The sequence below is a fragment of the Zootoca vivipara genome, chromosome Z1 (genome assembly GCF_965207765.1).
Source record: "Zootoca vivipara chromosome Z1, rZooViv2.hap1.1, whole genome shotgun sequence".
NCBI lineage: Eukaryota > Metazoa > Chordata > Lepidosauria > Squamata > Lacertidae > Zootoca > Zootoca vivipara.
This window is the reverse complement of record NC_142583.1, coordinates 73,207,882-73,230,298: the sequence shown is the minus strand read 5'-3', so window position 1 is coordinate 73,230,298 and position 22,417 is coordinate 73,207,882. Positions and strand designations below refer to the sequence as shown.

General features: G+C 47.0%; 1 protein-coding gene across 5 annotated transcripts in view; it reads right to left on the bottom strand.

Annotated features, from left to right (window-relative positions):
- Positions 1-20,630, bottom strand: part of LOC148687428 (uncharacterized) — a 38,413-nt gene extending 17,783 nt beyond the window's left edge. For 3 of the 5 annotated variants that reach the window (XM_088660718.1, XM_088660720.1, XM_088660721.1), the window contains exons 1-7: positions 20,454-20,630; positions 16,915-18,205; positions 15,664-15,836; positions 11,927-11,988; positions 11,290-11,331; positions 7,020-7,276; positions 3,677-5,314 (exon numbers count right to left, since the gene is read on the bottom strand). In XM_088660718.1, coding sequence (XP_088516844.1) covers positions 3,677-5,314; positions 7,020-7,276; positions 11,290-11,331; positions 11,927-11,988; positions 15,664-15,836; positions 16,915-18,034 — 3,292 coding nt within the window. In that variant the 5' untranslated portion in view covers positions 18,035-18,205; positions 20,454-20,630. Of the gene's footprint in view, positions 1-3,676; positions 5,315-7,019; positions 7,277-11,289; positions 11,332-11,926; positions 11,989-14,741; positions 14,845-15,663; positions 15,837-16,914; positions 18,206-20,453 lie in introns of those variants that run through there. The other 2 variants (XM_088660719.1, XM_088660722.1) reach the window with 2 other exon arrangements.
- Positions 20,631-22,417: the final 1,787 nt, after the last annotated feature.

Below are 22,417 nucleotides of genomic sequence, written 5' to 3'. Positions count from 1 at the left end.
TCACTTCTAGCCGTAGGTGCAAACACTTCATCGAAGTCCAACCCTGGTCTCTGTGAAAAACCTTGCGCTACCACCCGTGCTTTGTACTTGTAATCACCAGATGGTAATGGCTTTAGTTTAAATACCCATCTGCACCCCACAATTTTGGCACCCTGTGGAGGTGGCATGGATGTGAAAACCTCATGTTCCCTCAAAGAATCCATTTCCTCACTCATGGCCTGTTTCCAGAGACAAGCCTGTTCTTCTGGCAGTTCCAAAACCTCCTGGAAACTTAGAGGTTCACAGGCTACGTGAAAAACATTTGCTGTATCAGGGGAAAATCTTTTCGGAGGAATTCTTTTGTTCTCCCTTTGAGAACGTCTTCGAGAAAAATTTCCTCCACTTTACACTCATCCTTCTCAGTCTCTAGCCCCCCTTGCTTGGCAACAGGCAAAGTCTCCTGCTCTGAGTCTGAAGATAACGTTCTTTTCTTTCCTCTTTGAACCTGCACTTCCTTCTCTTTCTCCCCCTCAGAATCTGTACTCCCTTCTCCCTGTTCTTTACTGCCAGTAAACTTTTGAGAATATTGTAACCAGACTTCTGAGTTGGTGTGCAATTTCTCCCAGTCTTTTTGTTCACAGAATGTTGCGTTTCTGGAAATTACCAGCCCACTTTGCCCTTCAGCATATCGATACCCTTTGCCAAGATCTTGGTACCCGACAAACACAAGCAGCTTGGACTTAGGGTCGCCTTTTCACCTCTGGGCTTTGGGAATGTGTACCCAGGGCTTGTACTCCAAATGTATGCAGATGGTCAACCTTAGGCTGTTTTTTAAACAATTCAAAGTATGGAGTTGTACCAATAGCACTATGGAACAACCTGTTCTGCAAATAATTCGTGGTTAACACCAACTCCGCCCAATAACCCATTGAAAGACCTGCGTCCTCAAGCATGGCATACATCATAGCCTGTAAAAATCTCCCTTTTCTTTCCGGAATGCCATTCTCTTCAGGACTAAAAGGATTGGTTTTCCTATGCCCTATGCCTTTCTTTTGAAGCCAATTCTGGAATGCCCCAGACATAAATTCTCCTCCTCTGTCCGATTGAAGTTTCCGGACTTTACGGTCAAATTGCCTTTCAACCATAGCAACCCAACCTTTAAACCTGGTGAACACTTCACCTTTGTGCTTCATGGGATAACACCAGCCGAAACGTGTGGCATCATCCACAATCGTAAGGGAAAAACGTGAACGACCCCTACTCTCAGGGAACGGTCCTGAGACATCAGCATGGACAAGCTGAAATGGAATTTCAGACACCCTGTCACTTCTAGGATAAGAACCTCTGTGACTTTTAACTTTCTTGCAAACGTTATAGTCTAGATACTTTTCACAACTCTGTAACTTGCATCCTTCAGTTAAATCAGGAATTTTCAACACATTTTTCCAATTTGCATGTCCAAGCCTGCGATGAAGTAAATGAATGCAATCCTTATGCATAGGCTCATTCTTAAACACATTTTGAGCATTACTAATTACTGCAGAATATTCAGAACAGTCTCTGAGCACAAACAACCCGTTTTCTTGAACAGCTGTACCCAAAGTCCCTTCGTTCTTCTCAATCACACAGAAGTTATCCTCAAAATGAACGCCAAACCCGGCTTTCATCAAACACGACACTGACATCAGATTACTACGCAGTGATGGCACGCACAGTACATTGTCCAAGTTGGAGCGTAAACAGGCAACATAGACAGAACCCCCCGACAGTACCTCGGATTTTCTGCCATCAGCCAACGCTACCTGGCTGCGCTGCATTGAACCCTTAGTAACAAACAACTCCTCTGAATTCACAATGTGCTGAGAGCTCCCTGAATCAACCACTCAGGTGTTCAACCTCTCTTCGGCAGACTGCGCTACGACTGTAACAACCTGAGCTGACTGCTTGCTCTTGCCGAACTTCTTCTTCCTCTTCTGCCGCTGGCCCTAGCCCTGGAATCTGGTCACCTCTGGGCACTGGGCTTTTAAATGTTGTGTTGACCCACAACGGAAACAACGACGAACAACGTAGGCCGATTCCTCACCAGCCACTTGACACTGACGCTGTTGTGGCAGCTTCTCTTGCTTCTCCCCCAGACTGTCTGCACTCCTTGCAAGCCGACCGCTTGCCGTAGCCTCCGAAGCTTTGTCCTCCTGCTTCTGTGCTTCCTCAAGCAAACGCCCGGTTACAAAACTAAGAGTCAAATCCTGCTCATGCATAGCTTCCAGCGTCAACACTAAAGTGTCTCAGCTTTCAGGAAGAGAGTTCAAGATGATGCAAATCTGTTGTTCCTGATCCAGCTCACAGCCTCTTTCCTGCAACGCTACAAACTTCATCTGCAAACTGTGCAAATGATCCTGCATGGAAACCCCAGGTTGCAACCTTGCTCTATACAGCGAATTTCTGATGGAGAGTCTGGAGGTAGCCGTTTCACGAATGTGGAAGTGTTTCAACGCCACCCACACAGCCTTTGCAGTCTTATGCGCACGTACATACGGCAACTGGGAATCATCCAGAACAAGTACGATGGTGGCCCTTGCTCTTTGGTTGCGGTCTAGCTCTTCTGCATCAGGCTTGACCGGTGGTCTGTGCACTGCCTCCCAGAGATGGTCCCTCTGGAGCACAGCCTGCACCCACTTTGACCATAGCAAGTATGGCTGTTCAGGCTGTTCAGGCGTTCAAAAACCATCAGGAAAGATTGTGAATCTGAGAGCACCATCTGAGAGCACTGTTTCCTACTGCAAGCACAGGAACCCACTACTCACAGCTTCTGTTAGAGAGAGAGGACAGATCCACAGCACCCAGCTCGACTGCTGCAACTGTAGTCTGTTCTTGGCAACTCCAAGTTTCCACAGCTTCACCAGCTTACTGCCAACCAAGTTCTGGGCATTCCCATAAACTGGGCCCATAACCTGTTAGACACCAGCAAGGCTGAACCTGGCATAAATGCCAACTATACCAGTTGAACTAAGCAGAGTAGCACAGGCACAGCAGAAACATCTTGGTCGCAGCCGAAAGCAAGTAGTATAGACACAGGAACTCACTGCCACTATTACTGAGTAACTATATACAGGTTTATTTACAAAAAAACAACAAACAGTACATAGATCAGTAATTCTCTCTAACTCTAACAAACTCCAGCATAATCTCTCCACATCATCCACCACCTCCACTCTCCACTAACTCTCCACACAGAGCACATGTTGGTCTCTATCTTTATTGTTCCTTACACCAATCTACTAGCTGTTGCTAGGTTACTATCTCTGGGCAGACTACGTGCAGAGCTGAGTCATTCACCAGGTGCTTACGGTAATTGCTATAGTGTGCTGAGCTGCACGTTCACAGAGGCCAAATTTCTAACAAAAATCACATACTATTTGTGTATTTTGTATGCCACAAAAGGAACCAGTCACCAGAACCAACAGATTGCAGACAGGATCCCTGCCCCCTAGAAGCAACAGCACAGGTGTGGCCACCACTACCAGAGAAGCCCGGCTGGATCTCAGGGCAGTCCTGAATTTGAGCAGGGTTTGTGCTACACATGCAAGCTTCTCTTCCATTATATCACCAATGCAAGTCTTGACAGAGACCTCCAACACAGAACAAGCTCCCTCTACATCCAGACCCACCCTCAGCCCCCTTCCCGACAATTCCTCACCTGCGGAAGAAGGAGCGACTCCTGGCACCACTTCCTGACTGCTCTCCTGCTTCTTTTCTTCGCTTTCTGCAGGAATACTTAACTGGGGACTTCCAGCCACACTTGGGCTTCCCTGCACACTTGAGGCTTCCTTGGAGGCTAAGGCAGCTTGCACCACCTGTGTTGCAACCAGCTGCATCATGGAAACAAGGGATGCTGGATCGATCTGCACAGGAGGAAGTGGGGGCAAGCTCGTTCCTTGGGTGAGTCCAGCACCCACTGCGCCTCCAGACTGCAGCACCGATAGGGCCTGCATGACAGTTTGTTCTGCAAGAGGCGTCAATGCCAAGCGCAACAGATCTTCAGGTTGCCTGTCTCCTTGTTCCAGTGTTGCTGCCTCCTTCTTGGGCAGCTCCTGATGGCCTGGATTTGTCTGCAGTGGATGCTCTGACTTGTTGGGTGGTTGTTCTGTCACACCAGATTTGGCTGGAGGTTGCCGGTCTCCTTGTTTCTGTGTTGCTGCCTCCTTCTTGGGCAGCTTCTGATGGTCGGGATTTGTCTGCAGTGGATGCTCTGACTTGTTGGGTGGTTGTTCTGCCACATTAGATTTGGCTGGAGGTTGCCTGTCTCCTTGCTCCTGTGTGGCTGCCTCCTTCTTGGGCACCTCCTGATGGCCGGGATTTGTCTGCAGTGGATGCTCTGACTTGTTGGGTGGTTGTTCTCCCACATCAGATTTGACTGCAGGTTGCCTGTCTCCTTGCTCCTGTGTGGCTGCCTCCTTCTTGGGCACCTCCTGATGGCCGGGATTTGTCTGCAGTGGATGCTCTGACTTGTTGGGTGGTTGTTCTGTCACACCAGATTTAGCTGGAGGTTGCCGGTCTCCTTGTTTCTGTGTTGCTGCCTCCTTCTTGGGCAGCTTCTGATGGTCGGGATTTGTCTGCAGTGGATGCTCTGACTTGTTGGGTGGTTGTTCTCCCACATCAGATTTGACTGCAGGTTGCCTGTCTCCTTGTTCCTGTGTTGCTGCCTCCTTCATGGGCAGCTCCTGATGGCCAGGATTCGTCTGCAGTGGATGCTCTGACTTGTTGGGTGGTTGTTCGGTCACATCAGATTTGGCTGGAGGTTGCCGGTCTCCTTGTTCCTGTGTTGCTGCCTCCTTCTTGGGCAGCTTCTGATGGTCGGGATTTGTCTGCAGTGGATGCTCTGACTTGTTGGGTGGTTGTTCTGTCACACCAGATTTGGCTGGAGGTTGCCGGTCTCCTTGTTCCAGTGTTGCTGCCTCCTTCTTGGACAGCTCCTGATGGCCAGGATTTGTCTGCAGTGGATGCTCTGACTTGTTGGGTGGTTGTTCTCCCACATCAGATTTGACTGCAGGTTGCCTGTCTCCTTGTTCCTGTGTTGCTGCCTCCTTCATGGGCAGCTCCTGATGGCCAGGATTCGTCTGCAGTGGATGCTCTGACTTGTTGGGTGGTTGTTCGGTCACATCAGATTTGGCTGGAGGTTGCTGGTCTCCTTGTTTCTGTGTTGCTGCCTCCTTCTTGGGCAGCTTCTGATGGCCAGGATTCGTCTGCAGTGGATGCTCTGACTTGTTGGGTGGTTGTTCTGCCACATCAGGTTTGGCTGGAGGTTGCCTGGAGCTTCCTGCTTCTGCAGAGGACGCTAAAGAGGGGGAGAAAAAGCAAGTGGCTCATTATTATTATTATTAGCAGTAAAGGTAAAGGTAAAGGGACCCCTGACCATTAGGTCCAGTCGTGACCGACTCTGGGGTTGCGCGCTCATCTCGCATTATTGGCCGAGGGAGCCGGCGTATAGCTTCCAGGTCATGTGGCCAGCATGACAAAGCCGCTTCTGGCAAACCAGATCAGCACATGGAAACGCCGTTTACCTTCCCGCTGTAGCGGTTCCTATTTATCTACTTGCATTTTGACGTGCTTTCGAACTGCTAGGTTGGCAGGAGTATTTATTAAATTGGTATACCGCCCTCCAAACATACATCTCAGGACAGTTCGCAACATAAAAATACATGATTAAAAACCCAAAATTTACAAAATAAAAACAAGAACAAAATGGAACCAATACCCCACTCCTTGGAAGTTCATCAATGGCCTATTGCAGTGATGGGCAACCTTTTGAACTTGGTGTGTCAAAATTCGCCAAAAAACCGAGCATAACTCGGGTGGTGTGTCACTTAAAAAAAAAAAAGTTTAAAAAAAGGAAAAAGGGGAGGGAAAAATTATTAAAGTTTTTTTAAATGCAGTGGCATTGACGGTGTCGGTATTGGCAGCGGTTGCAGTGGGGAGGTCGGGACCTTCCTTCTCCTCCCTCTCCATGGCGCCAGCGCGCCTCGAGGTAGGTGGTCTCAGGCCTTGGGACCCCTTAGCTTCGGCCCGGTGTGGGGCGTTGAGGGGGAGGTTCGGCGGCTCCATTGGCAGCTGCTCTGGGCTCCCCTGATGTTTGCGCGAGGGCGGTGGCAATCCTGGCGGCTCCGAAGCTGGTCAGGGAGCGCAGGTACGCTGGCCGTTTTCAAGAGCTCCGCGATAACGTGCCGATCGCCATTTTGCCTCACCGGAAGTCCACAAGGCCCCCAGAGATGCGTCCTTCTCGGCATGCAGCCACGTGTCACCGAAAATGGCTATGCGTGTCATAGGTTCGCCATCACTGGCCTATTGCATGGGTAGGCAAACTATGGCCTGGGGGGCAGATCCTGCGCAATCCCCTTCTAAATCCGGCTTGTGGATGGTCCGGGAATCAGTGTGTTTTTTCATGAGTAGAATGTGTACTTTTATTTAAAATGCATCTCTGGGGTATTTGTGGGGCATAGGAATTCGTCCATTATTATTTTCTTCAAAATATAGTCTGGCCCACCGCAAGATCTGAGGGACAGTGGACCGGCCCTCTGCGGAAAAACTTTGCTGACCCTTGCTCTATGACAACAACTTCAGGTCTACCTTTGGCAACAATACTGCAGTGAAGCAGCAGAATATTTCCCCTGATCCTTGGTCACAGCTGAATTTGCAACCAAGCTGCATAGCATGAGTGAAAGAGGATCATTGTACTAAGCAAGTGTAAATACTACAAAGCAGGTGGGGGAGACTCCAGAGCAGTGAAATGGCTGAGATCAACCAACATCCCCTTTTGAAATGGGTTGCAGAGTCACTCACACAATGCAATATAGGAACAAGCTTAGTTTCCTTGGGAGACATTATATTGACACAATGACAAAGCCAGGGGGAGAAAACCCAGAACAGAACAGACTACTCACTGAGCCAAAGCCACTGCAACACACCTGCCATTATCACACAAATAATCCTGTTTACAAAAAAATGAAGCCCAGTCACTGAAGCATCTGTAACATCCACCTTACCTGGAGATCTAGTTGATATTCCTAGTTCTCTCCTCTGGATAGAAGAGCTTTGAGAACTCAAGCTGGGGGAGCTTGGTCGCTCTGAAGACCTGGAGCTCCTAGATTGTGACTGAGTCTGACTCGAGGCATGGCCAGGGACTGAGTGTGACTGAGTCTGACTCGAGGCATGGCCAGGGACTGAGTGTTGTGAAGCATTCGAGTTAGAACTAGTAGAGCATGGCATTGCAATATGTTTTTCCTTCTTATCACCTTCATGTCTGCAAGAGACAGGAAAAAAGGATTTGAATTACTTTTCTTTTTAAAATGTAAAAGCAGAAATCAGATCTGCCAGGATGTTATTTGTGCAAATGGAAATCAACTAGAAGTAGGAACTCTCAGAGTTAAAGCTAAAAGCATCAAAAGCCTACAAAATATGGCTGCAGTGTTTTTGTTGTTGTTTAGTCGTTTAGTCATGTCCAACTCTTCCTGACCCCATGGACCATAGCACGCCAGGCACTCCTGTCTTGCACTGCCTCCCGCAGTTTGGTCAAACTCATGTTCGTAGCTTCGAGAACACTGTCCAACCATCTCGTCCTCTGTCGTCCCCTTCTCCTAGTGCCCTCAATCTTTCCCAACATCAGGGTCTTTTCCAAGGATTCTTCTCTTCTCATGAGGTGGCCAAAGTATTGGAGCCTCAGCTTCAGGATCTGTCCTTCCAGTGAGCACTCAGGGCTGATTTCCTTCAGAATGGATAGGTTTGATCTTCTTGCAGTCCATGGGACTCTCAAGAGTCTCCTCCAGCACCATAATTCAAAAGCATCAATTCTTCGGCGATCAGCCTTCTTTATGGTCCAGCTCTCACTCCCATACATCACTACTGGGAAAAACATAGCTTTAACTATACGGACCTTTGTAGGCAAGGTGATGTCTCTGCTTTTTAAGATGCTGTCTAGGTTTGTCATTGCTTTTCTCCCAAGAAGCAGGCGTCTTTTAATTTCGTGACTGCTGTCACCATCTGCAGTGATCAAGGAGCCCAAAAAAGTAAAAACTCTCACTGCCTCCATTTCCCCCCCCCTTCCATTTGCCAGGAGGTGATGGGACCAGTGGCCATGATCTTGGTTTTTTTTATGTTGAGCTTCAGACCATATTTTGCGCTCTCCTCTTTCACCCTCATTAAAAGGTTCTTTAATTCCTCCTCACTTTCTGCCATCAAGGTTGTGTCATCTGCATATCTGAGGTTGTTGATATTGCTTCCGGCAATCTTAATTCCGGCTTGGGATTCATCTAGTCCAGCCTTTCGCATGATGAATTCTGCATATAAGTTAAATAAGCAGGGAGACAATATACAACCTTGTCGTACTTCTTTCCCAATTTTGAACCCATCAGTTGTTCCATATCCAGTTCTAACTGTAGCTTCTTGTCCCACATAGAGATTTCTCAGGAGACAGATGAGGTGATCAGGCACTCCCATTTCTTTAAGAACTTGCCATAGTTTGCTGTGGTCGACACAGTCAAAGGCTTTTGCATAGTCAATGAAGCAGAAGTAGACGTTTTTCTGGAACTCTCTAGCTTTCTCCATAATCCAGCGCATGTTTGCCATTTGGTCTCTGGTTCCTCTGCCCCTTCGAAATCCAGCTTGCACTTCTGGGAGTTCTCAGTCCACATACTGCCTAAGCCTGCCTTGTATAATTTTAAGCATAACCTTGCCAGCGTGTGAAATGAGCGCAATTGTGCGGTAGTTGGAGCATTCTTTGGCACTGCTCTTCTTTGGAATTGGGATGTAGACTGATCTTCTCCAATCCTCTGGCCATTGCTGAGTTTTCCAAACATGCTGGCATATTGGGTGTAGCATATTGCTGGCAAATTGGGAGAGTCAGTGTGGTGTAGTGGTTAAGAGTGGCAGACTCGTAATCTGGGGAACCGGGTTCGCGTCTCCGCTTCTCCACATGCAGCTGCTGGGTGACCGTGGGCTAGTCACACTTCTCTGAAGTCTCTCAGCCCCACCCACCTCACAGGGTGTCTGTTGTGGGGGAGGAGGAGAAAGGAGATTGTTAGCCGCTTTGAGACTCCTTCGGGTAGTGATAAAGCGGGATATCAAATCCAAACTCTTCTTCTTCTTCTTCACCTTAACAGCATCATCTTTTAAAATTTTAAATAGTTCAGCTGGAATATCATCACTTCCACTGGCCTTGTTATTAGCAGTGCTTTCTAAGGCCCCTTTGACTTCACTCTCCAAGATGTCTGGCTCAAGTTCAGCAACCACACTACCTGGGGTGTACGAGACCTCCATATCTTTCTGGTATAATTCCTCTGTGTATTCTTGCCACCTCTTCTTGATGTCTTCTGCTTCTGTTAGGTCCTTACCACTTTTGTCCTTTATTATGGTAATCTTTGTACGAAATGTTCCTTTCATATCTTTCAGAGAATATAATCAATCTGATTTCGATGCTGCCCATTTGGTGATATCCATGTGTAGAGTTGTCTCTTGTGTTGTTGGAAAAGAGTGTTTGTGATGACCAGCTTGTTCTCTTGACAGAACTCTATTAGCCTTTGCCCTGCTTCATTTTGAACTCCAAGGCCAAACTTGCCAGTTGTTCATTTTATCTCTTGATTCCCTACTTTAGCATTCCAGTCCCCTGTAATGAGAAGAACATCCTTCTTTGGTGTCATTTCTAGAAGGTGTTGTAAGTCTTCATAGAATTGGTCAATTTCACTTTCTTCAGCACCGGTAGTTGGTGCATAAACTTGGATTACTGTGATGTTAAAAGGTCTGCCTTGGATTCGTATCGAGATCATTATGTCATTTTTGAGATTGCATCCCATTACAGCTTTTGCCACTCTTTTGTTGACTATGAGGGCCAATCCATTTCTTCTATGGGATTCTTGCCCACAGTAGTAGATATGATACTCATCCGAACTGAATTCGCCCATTCCCTTCCATTTTAGTTCACTGATGTCCAGGATGTCAATATTTATTATTGCCATCTCATTTTTGACCACATCCAGCTTACCATTATCCATGGTTCTTACATTCCAGGTTCCTATGCAATATTTTTCTTTACAGCATCGGACTTTCCTTTCGCTTCCAGGCATATCCGCAACTGAGCGTCCTTTCGGCTTTGGCCCAGCCGCTTCATCAGCTCTGAATCTACTTGTACTTGTCCTCCGCTCTTCCTCAGTAGCATGTTGGATGCCTTCCGACCTGAGGGGCTCATCTTCCAGCGTCATAACTTTTATATGCCTGTTGTCTTTGTCCATGGAGTTTTCTTGGCAGGGATACTGGAGTGGCTTGCCAGTTCCTTCTCCAGGTGAATCACGTTTAGTCAAAACTCTCCACTATGACCTGTCCATCTTGGGTGGCCCTGCATGGCATAGCTCATAGCTTCTCTGAGTTATTCAAGCCCCTTCGCCACAACAAGGCATTGATCCATGAAGGGGCTGCAGTGTTTAATAACCATTTAATTCCTTAAAGATTAAAAAAACACAGAGAGAGGGGCACTTGGAAAGCTCTCCCCCCCCCCCCACAAATCATCTCTGCACTCTGACTCTTCCAAGCTGACGGGCCTGCAGCATCCAATGACTAAAGGAACTCAGATGCTGGCAACAGAATGCCCAGCTTCATACCAGAAAATTATGGCTGCCACCTGCACTGGGAATGGCTAACTGCCTGCTAGTGGCTTAGCTCCATTGCAACCCACAGCTGCTCAGCCAGCTGGCCCCTAGAGCAGGCATACGCAAACTCTGGTCCTCCAGATGTTTGGGACTACAATTCCCATCATCCCTAGCTAACAGGCCCAGCGGTCAGGGATGATGGGAATTGTAGTCCCAAACATGTGGAGGGCTGGGATTTGCCTATGCCTGCCCTAGAACCTTAGAACAAAGACACAAGGGCCTGCAGTCTGAGTTAAGCAGCTCCTAAATGTACTGGTCAGTGACAACCAGGAATCTGGGGCGGAAAATATTAACTCTGTGTGTGTGTCTGTGTTATGTTACTTTTTCTGCAGAAGTGTTTTTGTTACATAGTCGCTAAGCAGCAGTGAACAGGGGCCAACTGCAGATACTTGACAGTTTTACAGTTTCGAGTTTTCTCTACTAAATACAATGAAAGACCACAATTAGATCACAGATCACTTTCCTGGGCATCAGAAAATGTCCCAGTGCAGAATGCCCTGGTGCAAATTTCCCATTCAAAATATCTCAGAAAACCCACACTATCAGGGACCACAGGGATTTGAGATTGCTGCAGCCTAATTCTCATTACTGAGTATTCATGTGGAGATTAAAAGGTTACCTCTGTAACAAAGAGCAGTCTTCTGGATTCCAGTCAGGATGCCTGTTTCAAGAAAAGCCAGCAAAACAGTTGTGTTATTCATTTGACACAGTACATGTATTCCATTCCATTATCTTTCAGGAAAGTTTCTAAACTGTCAATTATTTCTCTCCCTTTTGTCCAAATTATTATCTCTTACTACTGATCTTCTGGGGAAGTTTAAAGATGATTCCACAAGGGTTCCCTGACTCTTTGACCCAGATTTCCAAAAGCTCCCTGGAATGAGACTCAGCTCCCAGCTCCTACAAGAAGTGGTTTGTCCTGAAGCCACACGTCATAAAACTCTGCTCATGCTCCACAGGCATCTAAAAGCCACAGAACACAAGATGAGATGCCACTGAGCTTCAGCCTTCTTCCCTGGTTCAGCTCCATAATTGGCCTACAGACCACTTCTGCAAATTCATGCAAAACAGAACCTAGAGCAGGCACCATTCCTTCAAAGGTGAGCTCCCACAACTTCCTTGGCTGAGGTTTGTGGCAAGGCATGTAAGCAAGGGCTCTGCTGTTTTTAGCAAAGTCCTAAGGTATCCAAACATTCATTTTCAAACCATTTCAAATCCTCAATCTATTCCCAGTAAATTAAAATGAAAGGCCTTACTGCTGGCGTAGCTGAGTACATTTCTCGGAGTGTGCAGTAGTGCCCACGTGCAGATTCCAGCCCTACAGGGAGCGAGGGAGGGAAGAAATCAGCATGAGAACACAAAAATGCCTGCCTGCTAGATGAGAACAAAGTGCCACCTAGTCCAGCATCCCATCTCCTGCGGCAGTCAGCCTGATGCTTCTGAGAAACCCACAAAATGGCCCTCCTCTGCTGCTGCTTCTCTCACCAGGAACTTATATATATATATATATATATATATATATATATATATATATATATATATATATCACATATAGTGGTATATACATTTTTTTATAAAAATAAAACACTTAGATCCACTTAGTGATATGCCCAATACCCATTGATGGGGCTTCCATCTATAAAACTGCATAATCTCGTCATTTAAGGTCATGAGAGTCCATGGCAGTGTTCAAAACTAGCCAGGTGCCAAGCACATTCTACATCTAGATATCAGACACTTACAACCAAGTAGAGATGCCTGGGTGCCAGGATGCCACCTGACATCTCCACAACCTGGAGGTGCCTGCCTGGGGATCCTTGGATTGGGATAGTTGTCACACACTAACACCACATCCTGTAGAATTCTATCAGTTATATTTTGGTCCAGGACACAATTCAGAAAATTAGGTAGGAATAGGCCGGTATATATGTGGACTGTCCCTGCAATCAAGTGATTTTTCTTCTTTAAGTTCTCAAAGTTCTTAACCTGGCTCAAGGTTGTCATCTGAACTCGCTGCGCCCCAAAGAATCCCGGGTCGAGCATCCCGGGGACGAAATTGCTCAGCAGAGCCCCAATCCGGACTCCCCAACTCTCCGGTGAGCTCTAATAAGAGCCCCGGAGTGAGAAGGGTGGTAGTCGCAGGGGCCATCTTGAGCGACAGCGTTACCCTAGCGGAGTGAAGCTCCGAGCCGGAGGCGGAGAGTGCTGGATACTTCCAAAGAATAAGCTGGGGGGGAAAGACTGTGAGTAAAGGATTTAAAAGCATGTTATTGGATTATAATTTGGAAATGGGAGAGAGAAAAAAACTGGTAGTTTTAAGAAGCAGTTAATAAAAGTACCCGAAGCCGAGATCAGAAGTTTCTTTTTAATATAAAGATATCTCCAAGGACTTAAAAAAGATTCTCCCCTGGAAGCAGGGTAAAAGGGGAGAAAGATATTGGTGATTAAAATTCCCTGCAAAGAGAGGAATCAGAATTGGGAAAAGCCTATTTCTTCCCTGGAGCCGGCAGCCCTGACAGATCAGCGAGTTTATTAGGATATTATAAAGGAAAAGAAGGAAAAGAGTTTTTGACTTTCTGGAATTTATATGTTAAATATTTGCATAGAATTTAATGTAACAGGACTTTGAGAAGATACATTGCAGCCACTTTTGTGAAAATGCGGTTGGGGAACTAAGTAGCGACCATTTCCCGTCCCCCAAGACAAGTTTTGACCTTGAAAGGACTGGAAAATGTCAACAAAAGTGTATCCACCTGGGTTTCAGCAAAATGTTTTGAGAAGCCTGTGGGAACTGAAGATTGGAATGTACCATGACGGAATACAACTGCAAGAAATAAAGCAGCAATTACAGATGGAGGACACTAATAATGGAATACCAGATGAAGACAGTACAGAAATTGAATCGAAAGACAGTGACAGTGATAGTGTAAACCAAAATGAAGCCCACCACGAAGGAAAAGAGGCTGTACAACAAGAAGGCCTGAGGAATATCCCTCTTATGTGGAGGGAAGGACAGTAACTTGTAGGAATTCAGAACACCCACAAGGAAAAGGACGTTCAAAGAAGCGGAAAAATCCAGGGGGGGGGGCACAATGATAGCTGGGTTTTAAAACACTGGAGAAAGGGGGTGGGGTGAAGGGAGAATGGACATTTGATTACTAGGACTGATTAAAAGGACTGAAAACTGGACTGACGATTATGGAACTTGCTGGAATGGGTTAGCTGGGAATAGGGGAAGAGAAGGTATATTAGAGGATAGTCATACAGCGAATTAAAATTAGGAATGAATAAATGGTTTAAAAGTTATGGAGGTTTTTGGAGGAAAGATTAGGCAAGGGAAGAAAATAGATTTTGAATAGGTTGAATTAAGATATGTTATGAAACTGATAATATTAAATTTAGAATGTTGCAAGAAGTTACAGGAAAAAAGGATTAGTATATTTAAAATAGGGTTAGAAAAATTGGCAAAAAGAAAGGGAATAATGATAAAAAATCTGTTAAAGGAGAATTAAAAATGAAGAGCGGGGAAGGGGGGAGGTAGGGGAAGCCTTCAAAATAATGTTTATGGATAATGAATGGATATGGTATTTTTCTTTTCCTTTTCTGTTTTCTTTTCTTTTCTTTTTTATGGGGTGGGGTGGGGATTTTCTTTTTTATAAGATATGTATAGATAGATAGTTGGGTGGACATCCTCCTTTATCCTCCCTCGCCATCCCAGAGCTTCCTGGTGGCAGGAGGGGGCTCTGGGGCGGGGAGAGAGGGAGGAGGGGACAAACCCAATTATAAAATGGACCACCTTCAACTATCCACTTTGCATAGGACTCTCGTGGCAGGAGGGGGCTCGCGGGGAGGGGGTAGAAGGGGAAGAATATGTTATGTATATCTTGCTTTATTGTGTAAAATCAATAAAAATTACAACGTTGTCATCTGAACTAGCCGGATGTTTAACTGATAATCAATTAGTCAGTCCATCATTTGAAAAATAAGACTATAGGTCCATCTGGCCCCAAAATGGCAACTAGACATTCTGTTTTGCCAACTGCAACCTTGGTTTAAGGAGCCAATTCTCACCTAGCTTATATATCTGAGTTTCTACAGCAGAAACACACTCGGACTTCCGGTCTACCGCCAGCGCTGATTGGTGATGAATCCTCCAGCTCCGAGGTTCCTGGCGCTGTGTGGGAGGGGGAGAGCCGTGAGAGCAACGTGGCTCCCCAAAAGGACCCCCGATTGAGCTTTCTGGGGGAGTGAGAGCTCGGCTGCGCCCCAAAGTGATTCCTCTGCTCCCCTGCAAGCTTATATATCTGAGTTTCTATAGGAGAGTAGAAACACACTCACGTGCCCTTCAATCCTATGTTTCAGTTTTAATAGTGGACAACGTTCAATACTGGGCAATGCATTTAATATTCAAATAGACCACAGCAGCTCAAGGTTAGATAAGACAGAGTCTCCAGACATGGTGTCAGGTTTGAATCCCACCAATGTCAAAGGGCTTTCTGGATGTGGGGGTTCCCTGAGGTGGCAGAGATGTCTCCTTGGGGCTTAGGGGAGGGGAGACAGGCTGCAGTGATGCTGTCCAACAACATTTGGAAGGCACCATGTTGACTTCCCTAGGATAACATTAACCAGTCCTCATAGCATAAGATTTGCTGGAACGCCAGAGTGGAAAATGCACTCCTCCTGGGCTCAATACAGTGGTACCTCGGGTTAAGTACTTAATTGATTCCGGGGTGCCATTTGAACTCCAAAAAGTACTTAACCCGAGTGGCAATAGGCCGTGTGCCTGAAGCGCTGATAGAGCGCTTCTGCGCATGCGCGAAGCACACAGAACTTTTTTCGGCATGCGCGAAGCGCACATAACGCTTCTGCGCATGCGCGCGCGGTGAAACCCGCCACGTACTTAACCTGAAAGTACACAACCTGAAGCGTACTTAACCCAAGGTATGACTGTACAACCATGTGCACTTTCTTTCTGCAAAAACTAAGAACTCACCGTCATATTTGCACATTCTATTTTACATAGAGAACACACGTGTGGAAGTATTGTTGGCGACACAGCATGATAATCTTTCATCATTGACGGAGATGGAGATACTGAAGACTGAGGCATAAACGAAGCCGCAGGTGTTGTGGTGGGTTGAGTTGCTGAAGGTAACACAGGTCCTGCTGAAGGAAGGGATGAATCTGTTATGCAACACAGACGGATGCCAACAAAATTCCAGGTGAGAGGGGACCAAGGGCCAGGGCCACCTCGGAGCTTGCTCCTACTGGATTTCCCCTTCTAGCCTCCCAAAAAGATCATTTCCCATCAACTACTCTGTGCAGTGAGGTGTCCAGTAGAGAGGGGACAATAAGCAAATAATGCATCAGGGTCTGTTCCATTTGAGCCCCTCCCACCCCCGGGGCCATTCTGAAGAGCCACTGTGGTGTAGTGGTTAGAGTGTCGGACACAGACCTGGGAGACCAGGGTTCAAATCCCCACTCGGCCACAAAGCTTGCAAAGGGACCTTGGGCCAGTCACTGCCTCTCAACCTAACCTATCATACAGAGTAGTTGTGAGCACTAAAAGAGGAGAGGGAGAGCCAATAAATTAATAATTCTGCCAGACATTGCCCAGTAGGCAGGATACTGATGGGATTCTATACTCAGGCATTATTATTATTATTTTAAAAAGTAGGTTAACATTACCTGTAAACCACTTTGGAAGGATTTGGATCCGGAAAGGCAGGATATAAATGCCCCCTCCCCCCCCAAAAGCCCTCCTTGCTTATAGTACCCATGAGCTTATAGTACCCATGAGCTTATAGTACCCAGGACTAGATATCTACGGTGCTTTCCTGGAACCCCATCTGTTGTCTTTCTTCTCCACCAATGTTTGTAAGAGCTTAAAAAGAGCCCAGCTACTTGATCAGGCCAGCGGCCCATCTAGTCCAGCAGCCAGTTCTGTGGAGCTCACAAGCAAGAGCAGAGCTCAGCAGCACTGCCCGCTTCTGTTCCCCGGCAACTAGTATACAGATGTGCCCATTCTCCAATCCTGGAAGTTGCATCCCTCATCATAACAAGCAACCATCATAACAAGCCGTTCCTTCTGAATTTGTCTAATCCGCTTTTGAAGCCATCCAGATTGGTGGCTGTCACTGCATCATGTGGTAGCAAATGCCATAGTTTAACCCTGAAGTCTTCATGGGATTACTGGTTAGCCTGGTTTCTACACACTTACTTCCATATTCATAACTGGACTTACTTTTCATCAGGGAATCAGATCCGCCATGTCTGCCAGAGGTTTCCTCTTCTTTGCCCTGAGATGAAGTGGGCAACTGACGAGCCTTCTTGCGCTCCACGATGTCCCTTAAAATCATAGCCATGTTTTCAGGCTTCAGCTGATCATCTGAATAATGGCCAAATTCCACCAAATCTTCAGTAGATAAGCCAAAGTTTGATAGAATTCTTGCAGCACCCTCTTCTGTAAGCATTCTGTAATGCTTCTGAGTATTTGCAGCACTTTCTGCAGCATTTCTTGAAGTGGGCTGATCTTTCCTTTTTTTAAAATTATTTTTATCGAACAAATTTAATGAAGCAGGCTGATCTGAGCTACAGTTACCAGGTGGCGATGGACCATTCTCCCGACCATTCTCCATCGGCTGCTCCTTCCCAGACAAATACTTTCCTGGCCCTCCAAAAGTCCTACACTGCCTTTGGTCAGGTGCATTAGGTCCTGGATACATGTTCTCTCTAGGATCACCCATATTAGGACAGGGGCCTCTCATATTTGGCTGCATATATTTTCTGCGTTTCCTCAGTTGCCACATGTCATCTGGACAAGGATCTCTCATCCATGGGGACATATTTCCTCCCGGTCCCCCCGTGTCATCTGGACAAGGACCTCCCGTCCATGGGGGCATATCTCCTCCGGGTCCCCCCGTTTCATCTAGACAAGGATCTCTCATCCATGGGGGAATATTTCTTCCCGGTCCCCTCATGTCATCTGGACAAGGACCTTCCGTCCATGGGGGCATATCTCCTCCGGGTCCCCCCGTTTCATCTAGACAAGGATCTCTCATCCATGGCGGCATATTTCCTCCCAGTCCCCTCATGTCATCTGGACAAGGACCTTCCGTCCATGGGGGCATATCTCTTCTGGGTCCCCACATGTCATCTGGGCAAGGACCTCCCATCCATGGGGGCATATCTTCTCCGGGTCCCCACATGTCATCTGGGCAAGGACCTCCCATCCATCTGGGTCCCCACTTGTCATCTGGGCAAGGACCTCCCATCCATGGGGGCATATTTCCTCCAGGTCCCCACCTATAATCCTGGCAATACCCATTATTCTGTTGGTTTTTCTTTTTTTTAGACTTGACCATGACTGATTACACCTGTGTCAAATTAATGAAGCCTGAAGTGTGGCATAATGGTCAGAAGCAACAGGGTTCAACCACTGATATTGCTTGATGTTAAACTGAACAAGCTGCAGAGGGACACTACGGAGGGAAAGGCCAAATCTGCAGCAATTCACAGCAGACACCACCACCAAGCTGAAAGTAAAAACACAAAATGTAATCAGAAAGGAAGGAGAAGTGCGGAGGCTTTCCAGTGTACTGCACTGTGCGTCCCATGCATGACTATCGGCATGTGCTGAGGATATTCCTCCAGGGAGAGGTGGAGGAATCCTAATAGTCGATGGTATGATAATTAGGAATATAGATCATGGTATTATACTAGGGTAGCGATCCAAATTGTGGGTGGGCGACACAGCTTCGTGATGCTTTCAGTTCTAACTGGGTGGCCATTTTTAGAAGGTAGGAGTATTGTTCAGCTCTATGAAGTCTCCAGTGCGTAGTTATTAACACTATTACCGGTATTATTTATTAAATTTCTATATTACCTTTTTAATACTGCTATGGCTTATTTTATGACTATGTCTTAAAATAAGGGAAACAGGGTACTACTACCCCCACCTCAAGGACTCGTTCCTGGTCCATCACTGCTAGCTCAGACCCCCTCAAGGGAAGATGTGAAGGTAAGGGATATTTTTGCCCTGACATACATCACATTGTTTTACCTTATTTATAGCATTTGTTACTCAGCTGTCCAACAGAACAAAGCAAGCCCCTACCTTCAGGCTCACAAGAAGTGTGAAACACAAGGGGAGAAGAGCTTCACACTTAGAACTGGCCTTCATACAGTTGCAATCAAAATTATTCAACCCCCATTGCAAATTGGGTTTATTATCAAAATTTACAATTTATAAGTTGCCATTTCAGCTGAATTTGGGGAAGCCACTTGAAGCATCCCTTCTGCTGAGTCATTTCTACTGCTTTTGTTTGATTTGCTCGTGGCAAACAGCTGAAAGTCTGCAAATTTTGACAAGAAGCCTGATTTGCCTTGGGGGTTGAATACCGTATTTTTGGCTGCAACTATCTCAGCTCTCCGCGTCCTCTTCTCCAAGCTTAAATACCTAGCACCCTCCTCAGGATTGGTTTCCAGACCCTTGGTCATCTGGGTCACTCTTTTCTGCACACAATCCAACTTGTTGATCTCCTCCTTAAATTGTGGTGCCCCGAAACTGAACACAGGACTCCAAGCGTGGTCTGACCAAGGCAGAAACATGCCCTCCAACCTTTCTCTAATGAAAATAGGGGTGTCCCATTCCATGATGATAATTTTACTCTTTATACCCCACCCATCTGACTGGGTTTACCCAGTCACTCTGGGCAGCTTCCAACATAGAGAAAATATAATAATAAATCATTAACTTCTCTTTAACAGGATTGCTTTCCGACAGCTCTGGGGTCAGATAACTCTGTACCCTCCAACATTTCTCCCCTGAAAACAGGGGCATCCCATTGCATAATGATACTTTTCCTATTTATATCCCACACATTTGACTGGGTTGCCCCAGCAACTCTGGGTGGCTTCCAACATATATAAAAATATAATAAAACCTTCCCTATCCAGGGCTCCCTTGAGATGTCTTCAAAAGGTTGTACAGTTACTTATCTCTTTGGCTTGTGGGTCACGTAACCCCAGACCCTCCAACATTTCTCCCATGAAAACAGGGACGTCCTAAGGCAGGGGTAAAATCCTAAAAAAACCTCAACAACTTCAGCCCTTTAAAAAAAACACCTTCAAGCACTACAATCCTAAAAAAAAGGTCAATAACTTTGGTCGGCCCTCACAGCCCTTCACTTCATCAAATCTGGCCCCCTTTGAAAAAAGTTTGGACTCCACTGTCCAAAGGGAAAATGGGACATTCCGGGATCATATCACAAACTGGGAAGGCTTCTGTAAATCCGCAACTGTCCCTGGAAAACAGCAACACTTGGAGGGTCTGTAGTAGTAGTAATACCGGTAACAAGAAGAAAACAACCATGAACAACAAGAACAACAAGAAGGCAGCCCTGTTTAGGAAAGCTTTTAATAGTTGAAGAGTTATTGTACAGCATTTTAATATTTTGTTGGAAGCCGCCCAGAGTGGCTGAGGAAACCCAGCTTGATGGGCGGGGTATGAACCACAATTAATAAGAATGGTAATTCCATTAATAAGAATGGAAGGTAAATAGTGTTTCCATGTGCTGCTCTGGTTTGCCAGAAGCGGCTTTGTCATGTTGGCCACATGACCTGGAAGCTGTACACCGGCTCCCTTGGCCAATTATATATATACATATATATATATATATACATATATATATAAATGGTAATTACAACAACAGCCGCGCCCCTTCCTCCTCCTCCCAGGGGACCCGCCATTCCGGCTTCTGCCTGGCAGCTGGAAAGGCCTACCGGGGCAGCCACTCAGGGCCCGCTCTTTCCCTCCCTGAGGCAGAGGACGAAGACGCCTCGGAGCCATGGCGGCGAGGGGGGGAAGGAGAACGAGGCCTCTCCAGGCGCGGACCCTCCCTCTCCGGTCCCCCGACGCCCCCCTCCCCGCCCGCCATCTTGCCCCGCTTACCTCAGCCCAGACCTCTACCCGCAACCGCCCTCAGAGCGCTATGCGCAGGCGCTAACAGGTGCCCTGGCTGCGGATTGGCCAGCGGGCAGAGGGGGCGGTGCCAACCGAATGAGCTCCCGGGAGAAGGGGCGCATGCGCTCCGCGTGATCCTTCCTGCGCGCGCGCGTCTCCGTCGGGCCCCTGGCTGCAGATTGGCCAGCGGGCAGAGGGGGCGGTGCCGAGCGATTGCGCTCTCTCTTGCTCGCTCGCTCCGCGTGATCCTTCCTGCGCGTGCGCTGTCGGCGCCGCCGCCCCTGGTTGCTGACTGGTGGAGCCTCCGTGACCAGAGGCAATCTAACCCGGGGACCGGATGGCGTCATCTGCGGGAAAGGGTTCGGGATCGGCAGGGCTCTTCCTTATCTCACGTACGATAGGTGGCCATGGGGCTTTAGAGTGTCGGACCTGGAAGAGACCAGGGTTCGAATCCCGCCGCACTCGGTCCCTGAAACGCCCAGTTACTGCCTAACCTACGTCACCAGGGTTGTTGAGTGGAGGAGGAGACTTACGCGCACCGCCTTCGTGGAAATTACTATTATTATTATCGATATAGGCAAAATGAATGAAAGAAGTAGGCAGCTGGTAAGCTAGGATAGCCAAGCACAATCTCCAGCTCCAGATCCCCCCTCCCCATCCCCACCCCTCCCCACCCCTTCTCTACATAAGTGCCTGGAAACTTCCATTTCACTGTATCTGAAGAAGTGTGCATGCACACGAAAGCTCATACCAAAATAAAAACTTAGTTGGTCTTTAAGGTGCTACTGAAGGAATTTTTTTATTTTACTTCGATCCAGACCAACACGGCTACCTACCTGTATCCAGCTCCAGAGGCAGTCTACCTCAATGTTACCAAGACCAGGTGCTGAGCATCAGGAGCAGGAGAGGACTAGGAAGGTGTTTGGAAACCTTGGAGGTTTTCAAGCAAGAGGTTGGATGGCCAACTGTCAAGGGTGCTTTTGTTGAGATTTCTGCATGGCAGTGGGGTTGGACTAGATGGCCCTTGGGGCTCCCTTCCAATGCTGCTACAATTCTGTGGCAATTAACGCTCTGATTGGGGTTTCCTACACGTGCCGTGTCTTAAATTTCACTTGCTGTGGCTGATAGTTGTCTTTCAGCAACATCTGGAGGGTAAAATGCCCCCCCCCACAACTGCACCAGGGAAAGCTCTTTAACAGAGACAGCTGAGGGACCCACTTCACAAGACACTGTGTGTTTGGCACCACCTTCCGTTTTCGGAAACAAAGCAAGCCATAAACTTGAGAGCCAGCAGCTGGCCACTAGCTTCAGGCAGCAATACCAGAGAATTGCTGTTTTCCACGGGCCTCTTTTGAAAGACTCACCTCGTATTATTCAGTATATTTATAGAATCATAGAATCATAGAGTTGGAAGAGACCACAAGGGCCATCCAGTCCAACCCCCTGCCAAGCAGGAAACACCATCAAAGCATTCCTGACAGATGGCTGTCAAGCCTCTGCTTAAAGACCTCCAAAGAAGGAGACTCCACCACACTCCTTGGCAGCAAATTCCACTGCCGAACAGCTCTTACTGTCAGGAAGTTCTTCCTAATGTTTAGGTGGAATCTTCTTTCTTGTAGTTTGAATCCATTGCTCCGTGTCCGCTTCTCTGGAGCAGCAGAAAACAATCTTTCTCCCTCCTCCATATGACATCCTTTCATATATTTGAACATGGCTATCATATCACCCCTTAACCTTCTCTTCTCCAGGCTAAACATACCCAGCTCCCTAAGCCGTTCCTCAT